The sequence below is a fragment of the Pollachius pollachius genome (assembly GCF_949987615.1).
Source record: "Pollachius pollachius genome assembly, chromosome: 2".
Taxonomy (NCBI): domain Eukaryota; kingdom Metazoa; phylum Chordata; class Actinopteri; order Gadiformes; family Gadidae; genus Pollachius; species Pollachius pollachius.
The window spans coordinates 4,918,129-4,931,610 of NC_136935.1; the positions used below are offsets into that span (position 1 = coordinate 4,918,129).

Consider the following 13,482-nt stretch of genomic DNA (forward strand, 5'->3'; position numbering starts at 1 on the left):
ATTTCAAGTTCTGCCATTTCAAAAATTTCTGTTGCAGATATTAGCAATACGGTGTTCATTAGATTACTTATATTGAGGTGCTCGGAATACGGACCAGAGAATTCATGCAACAAAATTGAAGCTGAAGCCAAGGAAAGGCCTAACAATCAAGACTGAATGATTTTTCTCTGATCACATGGCAGTAGATTGGATTTCGTTCAGTGTCGATTGCTTAGGCCTGCCTTTGGAATGCCTTGATACTGCAGTTCCAGCTTTAATGGCTTGACTTTTCTGGTCCGTATTTTGACCACTTGAATACGAGTAATGAATATATTCATTACTCGAAATAAGATATATATCTTATTTCGAATATCTTCATGTCGACATCCTTTTATAAAAAATCTTGTTTTTTAGATGGTTGACCTTGAAGTAGCATGTTTGAATTACAAAGAGGTGAACTCAAAACGAATACATTCAAATTACCTTATTTTCAAACTATAGGCCTACTAGTTCAATGTTATGAATTACATGGTGTTTACATTTCCATACGCGGCATCAGCATCGCCTACTGGAGAATATATGTATAATATAAACATAATTATGAATATATATAGATCATTATGTAACTGAATGCATTTAGATGACCTTTCAACTTTTTGGTCTATGCTTTTTTTAGTAGTTGTTCGGCGATCCGTATTTCATGGTTGTTTAGAATCTTCATGTTACTTTCACTGAGGAGATTATTCCAATAACGCAGCAATTTTACGATCTAACACACACACGTGGACTTAATCACATTGCTGTGTTCTGGGAATGCCCTCTGCTGGGGGCTCTGCTACACATTTAGGAAACCAATTTAATAGTCAGTATGCAGCATGTCGGCTGACCATGGTCTCTGAAACGGATCACTGGTTACCACCACTAGGGGTCGCTGAAGCGACGGTGGTCTTGAGTGGTCTGTGTAGCGCAGGTTTTCTTTCATTAGATATACAATAAACAACGTATGTGTATACTTTTTCCCTCCGTTCGACCCATAACAACGAAAGTAAATAACGTACGATTATTTGATCAGATACACTTAGTATTAGTAGGCGACAGGTAATCAATAAAGGCTATGTCATTTAAATAAATTCCCCGACATAATCATGGATCACGACATAAACATGGATCCTGGGTCGATATTTACGAATCCCTTCTTACGTAACATCTTTCCAGTCAGTCATGACATACATTAGCTAATCTTATATGTGGTAATATGCAGTGTCAAAAAGCATTTTGTTGATTTCTGGAATGGAATTTACACCCAATTATTATTTTAGTTATGACACCGCGTACACACCTACGTTTCTCATCTGCCTGTGCTGGCGACGGGGGTTGTTAAAGTCTGTCCAATCCTTTGTCATATCTCTTATTGCATTATTCACATTTTCTCTTTAATAGGATATAATGCACTATGCCTACCTCGGTTTGGGTACGGCAGACGATGACGTTGAGCTCCGGCCAGGCGTCCACTGAGATCTCCGAAGGAGGTCTACTCCCTTTGGTTCTGTTCAGAGCGAACAGAAATCCATATACCTAACATAACCCAGAACCGGGTATAGTTTGGTCCGTAAAGAATAGGATCATCATCATCATCAGCAGCAGCAGCATACTTGAGGCTATACACACTTACTATATTAGACCGTGTAAAACTGAATGCGTGTGGATTACCTTTAAACTTTTTGGTTTATGCTTTACCAGCAGTTGTTCGGCAATCCGTATTTCATGGTTGTTAAGAATCTTCATTTTAAGTCGACTGTGTAGACTATTCCCATAACGTGACAATCTTTGTCAAATAAATGACACACCCTTGGAGTAGGTTTGGAAGTCTCAGTGTTGGGTTGGGGAAAAATAATGCACCCTGCTGGGGATCTCTTTGCTACACTTACTTACCCCAGTTATATTGAAATATTTTTAACGACACAGAAAAATATTAATAGAAAAAAAAAAAGCATGCAAAGATCTGCTAAAATCATTTTATTGTGTACAGGGCATAAGATTACAATCAAATTGTATTGCATAATTGAGAGGGTAACAATTCAATAGAGTTTAAAAACCATTTAGACACAAAGAGGATGTCATGGAAGCCGATTATTGTAAATAATTGTCAGTTGCCCTTGTGGACACACATTGTGAACATGTACTGCAAGCAAAACCAAGAAGGTCCGAGAGGATCATTAGACGGAGGGGCAGGTTTGGGAGGTCAGACTGACGGTGCCGCTCCAGTGTTTGTACACCACAAATGTGCACTGGTATGGCTGTGGGGCGGAGATAGGAGAGAAGACTGTCTCAGAATTGCACACGTACCATTCATAAATAAAACTTCTAACTCTACGATGCAAACATCTCGATAAACCGTCTGATAACGTACAAATATGTAAATAAGCATGACTGCAATACTTAAAGGGGTTTCTTTACCTGAGCAGCCCCTTCGTCCCCGCGAACCGGGCAGTTTGATTCAACACCGGCCTTTCTGCAAGCCGTCTTGCCCATTTCCACGACAAACTTGTAGTTCACGCCACTCACCACCTGTGGAATTAATAAATAATAAACAGTTTGAGGAACCAAAGACCATGTAAGGCATTTCATCTATTATAAGTGCAAGCCATGGGAACTGACATTATCTGACAGACATTTGTAATTATAATAGGAATGCTTGTTAAATAAATAACCATTGGGAGTGGGTAGTAGGACTATATATGTAAATTGTTATATGTGCATAACGGTTGTAACCATTGAATCTTTTTTTGAGTAGCACTTTGCAGAAGTAGGCCCTACTTGCACATTTCCCTTCTCTGCTTCTGCAATTATGCCTGCAGTGTATCGTTTTAATATCGGTTCCTTTAGACACACATTTGAGTTTTCTCTATTCCTCATTAAAAACCTGATCTGTTGAATAATCCTGATCCATCAATGTTTATACTTTCCTTGACCATCAAAAACGAACCAAGTCTGAATCAGGCCATTTTCCTACGGGACACAATGCTGCTGGTTGGTCTGATGTTTACTTGTACGGCGATGACCATGGCCTAAGTCATATGATTACTAAGCTCCCACGGCTCACTAGAGTAAACATCAACAACCACAGCCTAGATGTAGAAATCACAGACCTGTTTCTGGACCGAGATCACTCGGGCGACTTGGCGGAGGTACATGTCGTTGGTCCCCGCGTTGTGCCTCACCACGGCGTACCGCAGGGCGTCTTGAACCCCTGTATCTGTAATCGTCGCATCGGAATAGCCCCCCACCATCTTCAACGCCATCACGGCAACATCAGTGGCTACGGCGAAAACCGCAACGATCAATAATGTTTTCCAAATCATGGTCTTTGTTGGTGTATAGACACGTCGACGAAGGTCAGAATTTTCTAAACAATACTGCGATGGGAAGCTCCGATCGTATTATATAAACACACTGACGTCATTTCTGGTCATTTCCGGGTTTCGTCCAACCCAAAAGCGGCCAGCCTATCACTGCAATAAAGATGTGGGCGACTAGATATGTAAAGAGAATTATAGATTTCTCAGGGTCTGAAATCAGACCCAACTACCATTGGTGGAAGACACTTCTGGATCAGTGTAAAAGTGAATGCGGAAATAACCACATGTAATAATAATAAATAAACAAAAATAATAGTTAATAATAGCAAGCGCCAAAGGGTTGCTGCTGCCTATACTATTTTCTACACTCTCGATGACGATTTCCAAGGTTGGATTTAAAATGTAGACGCTACTACTTCCATTTTGAGGTTGGTTATATATTACAGTCTTGGTTAGTTTTTTTATCGACCTTTATGCAGCTAAACTCTCCCGTAAGTACTCCCTGAAAGCACATCAAGTGTGCAGCCCCAGCATGAAAAGGCCATTATTATCAAGAAAGCAGGTGTAAAAACTGTATGGTCATGTTGCTGGGCTATTCTCTCAATGATAGTATGTCTAGGATTCGCCAAATTATAGGATTGTGGCTCTATGACCACATCTGAAGCAGTTTACTGGCATTCATCATGGGAATGCAATCATTGAGAAACAGGGTAAGTACATGCAGTGTTCAAAACTCCACCAGCAAAACAAATATTACAGCAAGGTCTTAAATAGTGGATTTTAGTTATATTCTATATATTTTTCATAGGCAAGGCAAGGCAACTTTATTTATAAAGCACTTTTCATACACAAGGCAGACTCAAAGTGCTTCACATATAAACATTGTCATACAATAAAATAAAATAATAGATAAGTAAAAGAAAACATATGCAAAGAAATGAGTAAAATAGAAAGTGCAATGTATTTAAGATCAGATCAAGAGTCTCTCTGGTACCCACGTCGGGACTCCAACCCGACTTAAAGGAATTTGGTCATTTCTCTTGGACTCCAACCCGGATTCTAGTCAATTTCTATTCTAGGACCCAGATTATTAGAGAAATGTATTACTGGCAAAATTGTTTTTAAAGAAAAATGGCCACATCTAATAATTCAACATTTGCTTCTTATTGATCTGTTGCAGTAGATCAAGTTATTTAAACATCACCTGCTACATGCAGTACAAGAGAACTAAGTTCTCAAATGTCATGACCTGATCTATAGTCACTCCAACGTGTTCTATGCAGAGCATATCAGACAGGGGCAGATTAAGCAGACGAAATATCCCTAATTAAATGTCTAAGAACTTTTCCAATCTGAATGAAGATGTTTAAGAGTGAAAAACATTACCAACATTCATTGAAACATATTTCACTGATATAATCAATACTATCTCAAGTCTCGCAGGAAAAGTTATAAATAACATTTTGCAATTGTAACAAAATAAGAAGTGTCCTCCAATATGGCAGTAGTGGACACAACACCAGAAGGAGACAATTCCTATAGAATGAAACTAATTTTTATTTGTCTTTCATCATGAATATATCCAAATAGACTTGATACAATATTATTAAAAAAAAAAAAAGCAATAGCACCCATGTTTAGCGAACAGCAATGTTAAATACACACTAATCTTCCACTTTAGTTTAAATCACAGGCAAAGAAAAAGGCCACCACATGTTCTTTGTTAAAATAATAATAATAATCCATAATACTTTACAATTGATACTGTTCTGAAGATTGGAATGACCTCCAATCCGGTTAAAATGAATCCATAAACCTCTATTTCCAGAGGGAATCTGTACTCATCCCTTTATTTGCTGAATCCCTTGATGGCGACAGGGGCCTGAAACCATACATAGTCATCCCAGTTGGACTCCTCTTTCTGGGGACTGCTACAGATACCTGCGTCGGTTGACAGTGCAATAATCTGCCGCTTTACCCTTGTGGGCACCTTAAAGTCCAATTTAGGTCGGAACCATCCCACTTCACAATCCCTGTGAGCCAGAACCAGGACCGTCGTGGCCGTCAGGCGGACTGGCCGGGCATCGGACAAAAGGTCGGAAACAAAAATAGTGCGAAAGAGCTGCCTCAAACAGGACGAGACGCGCAGGCTCCTGTCTCCAGCGGCCAGCACCAGCCCTTCCATGTTGACCTCGTACAGCTCTTGGGGCAAGACAGGGGAACCGCCCAATAGAAGCAGAACCCTGGGAACCAGGCTGAGGGAGAACAACTGCTCCAAGTGCTGCAACAGCACCTCAAGATCCTCGACTGTGCGTTGACACTTTCGCCTGTTGAAGTCTGTTGGCCTCGAGTTCACCACCTCTTTTTTCTGGAAGATAAAGGAAGCACCGCGTCAGGTTATATTACGTTTCTTTCATGCGCATTTTATGTTTTTATATTGTTAAGAGTGAGTGTGATGGGCAATGTATCTGGGTTTGAGTAGAGTAGACTCACCTGAATTGGAGCGTTTTCTTTCTTCTGAGTATACACAAGTTGGTCATAGGTCATGGGCAACTGCTGTCTCTGGTAGAGGATGCACTTGAGGATTTCACTGACGAAACGACCGCAGCCCTCCTGAGTCACACTGCCAGGCAGCACTACCTCTATCCGGCCTTCTTCGTGCGCTCTTCTCACGATCTCAGCGTCACTTAGCCCTTTGTAGTCAGGTTTACTTACATGACAAGATACATCCTCATCTATAGCTTCATCTTTGGAAAAAGGCACATTGATCAGACAATCATCTCACAATATAAAACACTGTATATTTGGAGTCGGACGAACGGACCATCTCAGGCATATGAATCGATTACTTACCCGACTCGTTGAGTCTGGTAGATACCAAGTTGTTTTCCTTGTCGTTCACATTATGCGTTTGTGGATCCAGTGTGTCCACCGACAGGACAGCGTCTACTTGGCTTGCCCTCGTAGTCTTTTCCAAGCCTCCGTGTATGTCCCTATGAGTTAAGGAGTGCGGTCCTTCCCTTTCTGAAGCTCGGCTTGGTGTTGTGTGTGAGGCGGTGCAGGTTTCTACGGTAGGAACTCCGCCATTCATATTCGACTCGCTCACCAAACTGCTCTCCTGTTGTAATAACGAGCACCCGTCATCTTTGCTTGTACTTGTAACGCTGTGTGTTTTAGTGCCATCTTCTAAATCTCCTTTAGAAAGTTGTATAATCGACCCCTCGGCCATCGTTTTGAATATTCCCGGGGCCTCTACGAATTCTCTTTCTTGCAAAGGAAATTTCCTTTCCTACGGTGATGATCCGAAGTGCTTGGAGGAAAGGTTGTTCGAATTTTAAAAATGCTTAGGAAAGGAGCCTCAATGCTTCCTTTAACCCTCCTTTAGCATAGGTTACTCCTGAGAAAACTTTGCGAAAGGAAAGGAGATAGTGGTGTCCATTAGTCCTATATGGCGGCGATATTTAAAGCAACATGCCTCCGGGTTGGTTCTGTGAGCCGCGGTGCATCATGGGACGCATTGACGTCATTATCAGTAAAATAATATATACAATCGATCTCCACGCAATTCATTGACTCTAGTAGTGTGTCAACTATATACCGTATCAAGGAAAAGCTTCATTAGTAATCATTTGATTACAAAATAATTTATATTTAAATGAATGCCAAAAAAGGCAGCGTCACCAAACGCCTCGCTTGATTTGCTATTGAGGTGGACTCGGGCAGAAGGCGTTGTGATTTCAAACTTCTTTAGGCCAGGGATGGTAGAAAATACATTGAGGGCCTTCACCAGCGGCGGATTTAGCAAATTGGGGGGCCAAGGCGAAGATATGTATGGGGCCCACCTTATCCGATCTTCAAAAGATTACAGAGAAAAAATGTTTACCGACTGAATGGTAGATAGGCAGGTAAAGCTAATCTACTAAGTACAGTGTCCTCAAAATACTCAGAGTAAGGGTAAGCATGCCTGTACTGTCGTGTGATTCTTTAATAACAGGGTTATTTTCTTCCTCCATTTCTCGCCAATTCCTTTTCTTGTTACACCCTTTACACGCAGGTATTTAGATTAAAACAATATAAAGTGGGGTTTTTAGAAGCACGCAATAGTCCCACAAAAGGATGCAATTTAACAGTAAATATAAAGACTGTTGCAATGATACATTAAAGTAAAAATATCATCATTTAAATAGTGAATTAGGTAAACTGAATTCTTACTTGTTGTTGTAATTGAGTTTAATACACAACGGCATATTGTGTTGGCTTGTTAACTTGGATTATTTTTGTGTTTCTTCCTTCTTATCTTGTTAAACCCTTTACAGGCAGCTATTCAGATAGGAGCCAAGGCAAGGCGGCACACACACACACATCATATAAGCAATGTCAGAGACAGTTTTTAATTTTAAAGCCTCCAAATGTTCAACGACTCATGTAATGGGATTTAAAAATGGCCCAATATGGCAACACTGGTAGGAACATACCCAGGTGAGTTAATTAAGTAGCGTGTCCATCGTGGAGGACAGGCCCTAGGGGAGAATAGCACGGAGGCATACCAGTGTGTTTGTTTCAGGTCTGCATTGAACTATGGCCTCGGTGCGAGTAGCAGTGCAAGTTCCACTTTGAACAAAAGGTATGCTTGCGTTTTATACAGGTTTATTTACTTGTAAAAAACATCAGATTAAGTTTTAATTCAGCCCAAACTGGCTTCACCCCTCACCATGTCCGTATCTCATCAAAGAGAAAATAAATTATCATCTATAGCGATCATTTGTGTGAACGACAACGCCTCTTCAGATACTTCTTTTACATACCAAGGTCCTGGTCATCAACATCGCAGGAGAAGGTGGGCTTACAAATATTTTTTCAAAAATAATAATATTTTTATTTTATCGAAATATAATATAAACGTCCGGCCAGTAATAACTTGTTTGTGAAGGGGAGGTGAAATCTTGGAATTGTCTTTTGAAAAAATTTAAAGTTTTCTTTTTAATTCCGATTGGGTCCATTGACAACGGAGCTATGAACATTCAAGAAAGAAAAATTAAAATATTTATTTGTTGATTTTAATAATAAATGGAGATATTTCAAGACCTTGGTTTAGATGCCCTGCATGCTGCCTTCCAGGGGTTAATGCCTGAGTCTTGGCTTATGGGCAGCCAGGCAGCAGTAAATCCTACACCATGATGGGAAATGCAGTAAGTAAGCCCAGCTCCATGTTAATGTTGTCATTCCTATCGTGGGAGTGTTTTAGGTGTATACTTATTAATGCAACATAATGCATCTCAGTGAAACTGCAATAAACACAGCATTACACCTGTGGAGATGTTATTATTGTATGCACTATTTTTCTCAGAGTGGAGGCGGTCACTCAAACGGTTGGCATTAAATATGTTGGCTTAGTAACATTATGGGATTTGTTGAGGAATGAGAGCGAAGCCAGATCCTTCCGTGCAGAGGTGGGGTAAGGCACTGTCACACCAAAATTGTACCGGGGGCGAAAATTGTACCGCCTACATAATCCGCGTTCGAAACATAACTTCATCGTTCGACGCGATTGTCCATTGCCAGGCAAGTTTCAAAAAGCATTCGCGCTCATGTTGCCAAAGACGAAATAACATAATACAGAAAACACTTGTTTTTACTTTATATTTGTTTTGTATTGGATTTAGCTAGTAAACTGAGTGTTTAAAGATCCCATGCCACACCCATTTCATTCATTTTTTAATAATCCTTAATATCCTTTGATCGAGTTTGTAACATTGTTTGTGTTGGAAATGCCTTGGATAGCTTATCAAACTATTCTAGCATGTCTGAAAAGCCTGGTAGAAAAGACGACTGCTTTTCTCATGAATAGTCAGGTATTAATGAGCGTTGCTCTGATTGGATCGCTGTTCTCATGAATATTCAATATTTAAATTTCGCTTTGCTCTGATCGGACGACAGCAGCTGTCCACAGGCTTACCGAGGAAACCTAGCAAAACCAAAAACGATGGCAGGAATTTTGCCCTACGTGTTTGACCCAGAGTCGGAAGATGAGACTGAAGGAGAAGACCAAGAACAACCACAAACACGTACAATGATGGACGTTTCAGAATGGTAATGTGAGCTAACTTAACTGGCATACAGGGCTTAGTTGTGGCTATACGCCAATAAACGGAGCGCAGGCCTATTCCCACCTCTTTTATTTCCGAAAGTTTATGCACCTCCAAATCGTTTATGAACCCAATGCATTTTGTAATATTCCAAAATCACACGGTATTATCCACATTTAGGCTACGTATAATATAGTAGGCCAACAATAGGCCTATGCACTCAACTTTCCCGGAATCAGGCTACCTGTTCAAACACTTTTGGTATGTCTTTTCTAATCATCACGTCATCACGACGTGATGATAAGATGATGAGAAAATACATACCAAAAGTGTTCGACGACATCGGTGGACCACGACGTGCTGTGATAACCAAATTTGTGCTTTTTATTAAACCACTAGGCCTACACACCTGCATATAGCCCTTTCCATCAAATAGCTTCTTAGTGATTGCTTTATTGATAGACATTCTAACAGAGCAACCAGGTTATTCAAATAGGCCTAGGCTTAGGAGTCATAATTATTTATGTTGGCATTCAGAGATGTGTTGTAGGCCAATTTGGTCATTTGCAAAGACCTACAGCATCTTCATTTTCATATAATCAGACTGATTTTTTTTATATTAGGTAGGCCTATAGCCTAATTTGTGTTTCATTATTTATGGCTGCCAAACACATTGCCTACCTTTTGCTTCAGGTGTACCTGTGGGAATTGCTCTACAATGCAGACAGAGGTGGAGAATTTATGCTGCAGGGAGACACCAACGGTAAGACAGGGCCACGATGGGTGGTATGGATTACATTTTGGTTACACTGTAAAATCAATTATATTAATCAAACATCTGATTGCACAGGTTGTAATGAATAGAATAATGGAAGACGAGGATCCACCAGTATCATGCATGACCCTCCACCCAGGACTAGATCCAGTTTGTCTCAATAGATATTCCCAGCAAAATGCCCTGAACATTTATCAACGTGATTATGGGAACTTGCAAGTTAGAGGCAATGAGTAAGTGAGATGAAAAAATGGCTACACTACGGCACATCAGCATATTCAAACATGTCTACCAAGCTCATACACTATTTTGTATAGTGAAAGTCAAAGTGATGGAGCTGTACCTACCAATAATACCAATACAAATAAGGATCATTTTTTATTCTATTTACACATGACTAAAAATGTCATATATAACTCACACACTATATACAGTTCAGCCTTGGCCATATGTACATAAACAACAATGTCCTCTGCTTTTTGACAGCCGTTGCAGGTACTTGGCCTACAGCTCATTTGTCAGCTGGTGCTGGGGATATCTTGGCAGGAAGACACGTGTTATCATCCCCTCTTGTGTGGTCCAACACATACGCAGGGAGTTCCCTGATGCTGAAGGCCAATGTGTTGGATTTAAACCTCCTCCACTCTAAAGCGAGATACATCGGCCGCAATAGCATCTTCTAATGGTGGACATTCGTATTGGGACGATAGGGAACTGGGCACAGGAATCTTCTGATGTTCTTCCAAGTAGGGCAGGGGGTTAGGGACTACCTCTTCAAAGAGGAGATGCATCAGGCTGAAGGTTTAGCCTTAAAGAAATACAATGTAGGTAAACTGTACATGTAACAATGTACAAAGTGTTTTATACATCAATAAATATTTTCTTACAACTAACAGTATGTTGGTTGTGTTTTTACTGCTTTCACCGTAGCCGCTCCTTTCTTTGCTTTTGGGAAATTGAGTTTGTACCTCAGTCTTCCTGAGCTTGTCTTTGCTTGGGAACGGCCAGCATTCTCATTAAAATGCATGGCTGCCAGGTACAGTCTGAAGGAGAAAATAGGGTGTGGTAATAAAACTGTCATAGCAGAACACTGGTTGCAACAGGTCTTTATCAAACAACAACCACAGCCACAGCAAAGATATCTACACATATCTTTAGGTCTGTATTGTTGCAGTGTAAGAAAGTATATGTTATTAGTCAGTATATGTAAACATACCTGCACAACATCCCAATAAAAGGGAAAACCACATTTTTGGGGGTAAAACGCAAAATAACACTGTGGAAAGCTTCCAGTGTTGAGGTCTGGTACTTTGAGCTCAGCTTTTCCACATCAGTCAGGACCCTCTTGTTTGTAAGGATTTTTTCCACTTTATAGAGGGCTTTAGTGCCTAAAGAAAGATATATATATATATGTTATTATTTTTAGAGAAACACAAGCAAGATAGTCAAACAACATTACATACAATGGAGGTTTACACACCTGGCTGAAAACACTTTTTACGATCTCTTGTTCGGCGAACAGGGTGGAGGCATTTGGGGAAAGCTGGGTTGTCGTGGCTGTGTATGTCCTGAATGTGGTTAATTAATGAGGTCCATTTAGCCACTTTTTCAGCCCCGGTGGATGATGATGTTGCTGCCCAGTAGACATGGTTGCTGATGCCACGCCGCCACCTCTTAACAATGTCACAGTCCTTCTCTTTCGACACCTTGTCCAATTTCTTAGACAGACCTAATGAACAAACAAAAACAAAAAAAATCAATCTGATGAAGAAGAAGTTATATAACTCCATATGTGGAGTCATGTGGTTCAGCGATCACTGTGGAGTCTTCCCCGTCGTCTTCCTCCTCTACAGCTAACCGAGGTCTTTTAGCTGGCGTTGGCTTGATTGGCGTAGAGGTCGAGGGTCCCCAAGGTGCATCATCTGTAGTTGTACTCACACTTACAGAGCAGGCTGTAGTTTGTGTGCCTAAGGAATATTACTGCATATTACTGTTTTGTTACACCATTTACGAAAGAATAACAACAGAGGCCATCCAGTAAGCTATAAATTACCTCAGGTGTGTAGAGTTAAAAAATGAGTAGAGTAATTATGTGTATATACTATGGCTGACAAGTTTTGCTGATAACAATAGTACAAAGACCGTAGCAAACATTTGAAGTTTTAACTAGTTCATAAAATCTACTAGAAGGTGGATGAACTATTTCGTTTTTTGCAAACCCTATTGTATAAATATGACATGTGGATGAACTGAGTTTACTTGGTTTAGCCACCATTATCAACACTGCATGATCGGAACAGAAGTTACTTGGCACATGAGCAGTTGAAAAATGAATGAAATCACAAACCTCTGCTTCTCACATGATTGCTTAAAGTACCAACAGAAAGCTGTGTGCCCCTGGATGACAGACTAGGTGGGTCTGTTTGGCTAGATGTATGGATGTTGGACGTTCTTGATGTTCCTGGTGTGCGCTAAATGACATGATACACACAAGAGACAATTAGACACCAAGTAATACATAAAGCTAAATCATGTCCTAAAGCCAAATGAATAAAGTCTTGGAAAATTGTACATAGATGTTAACTTACACTGTAATAAAATAACTCACTTATCTGAGTAGTAGGCTAGCCTACAAGTTATCCTCATCTACAGGCAAATTATCCTGATAGCTGCCAGATTAGTTTGGTAACCATAACTACAAGACGGTTGTGCTGACATGAGGAAAACTATGCAGAAATGATACACATACATTCAAATTTTGATACTGTGTATGGGCAGAAAATCCCTAATGGCTATAACTCGCTGATAGTAGTAGAGAGTGCAAGCACATCCAACTCTGTACAGGTGCAGGGTAAAGAGTCCGTCAGATAATAAGAAAAAGTATACCCGCACACTGTCGCTTCTGCTTCCAGTGATTGTATTAGATACACAACGTTTCGACCGTATAGCTGCTAGGTCTTCGTCAGGTCTGACCAAGACCTATACGGTCGAAACGTTGTGTACCATATCAGTATAACTAGGCGGCTACCATCGAATGAAGTTAGCGCTAGCTGCACGTGCTACTTTGACTGTTCATGCTAGCGTTGTCCAAAATGGGCATATAGATCATGTAGTTACATCTAACTTTTTAAATAGGATTTCATTCATTTCATTTCATTTTCATTGTGTAGATAAAATTACTTACGGCTGTTGGAGAAGTAGGCAACCTCCGTGATGGCACACCTCCAGGTTTCAAAACCAACTTTGATACAAACCCACTGCTGTACTCCCCGAAGTTGACAAA

General features: G+C 40.3%; 2 protein-coding genes across 2 annotated transcripts; both read right to left on the reverse strand.

Annotated features, from left to right (window-relative positions):
- Positions 1-1,979: 1,979 nt before the first annotated feature.
- On the reverse strand, positions 1,980-3,438 carry LOC307092185 (cystatin-like). The gene is made up of 3 exons (XM_079759095.1): positions 3,129-3,438; positions 2,437-2,547; positions 1,980-2,276 (listed from the first exon to the last, which is right to left on the reverse strand). Exons 1-3 carry the CDS (start codon positions 3,339-3,341, stop codon positions 2,196-2,198), a joined length of 405 nt encoding a protein of 134 aa, XP_079615221.1. The 5' UTR covers positions 3,342-3,438; the 3' UTR covers positions 1,980-2,195.
- Positions 3,439-4,366: 928 nt separating this feature from the next.
- On the reverse strand, positions 4,367-6,776 carry mad2l1bp (MAD2L1 binding protein). Its single transcript, XM_079758753.1, has 3 exons — positions 6,192-6,776; positions 5,832-6,085; positions 4,367-5,706 (listed from the first exon to the last, which is right to left on the reverse strand). The coding sequence occupies exons 1-3, from the start codon at positions 6,565-6,567 to the stop codon at positions 5,188-5,190; spliced, it is 1,149 nt and encodes a 382-aa protein (XP_079614879.1). The 5' UTR covers positions 6,568-6,776; the 3' UTR covers positions 4,367-5,187.
- Positions 6,777-13,482: the final 6,706 nt, after the last annotated feature.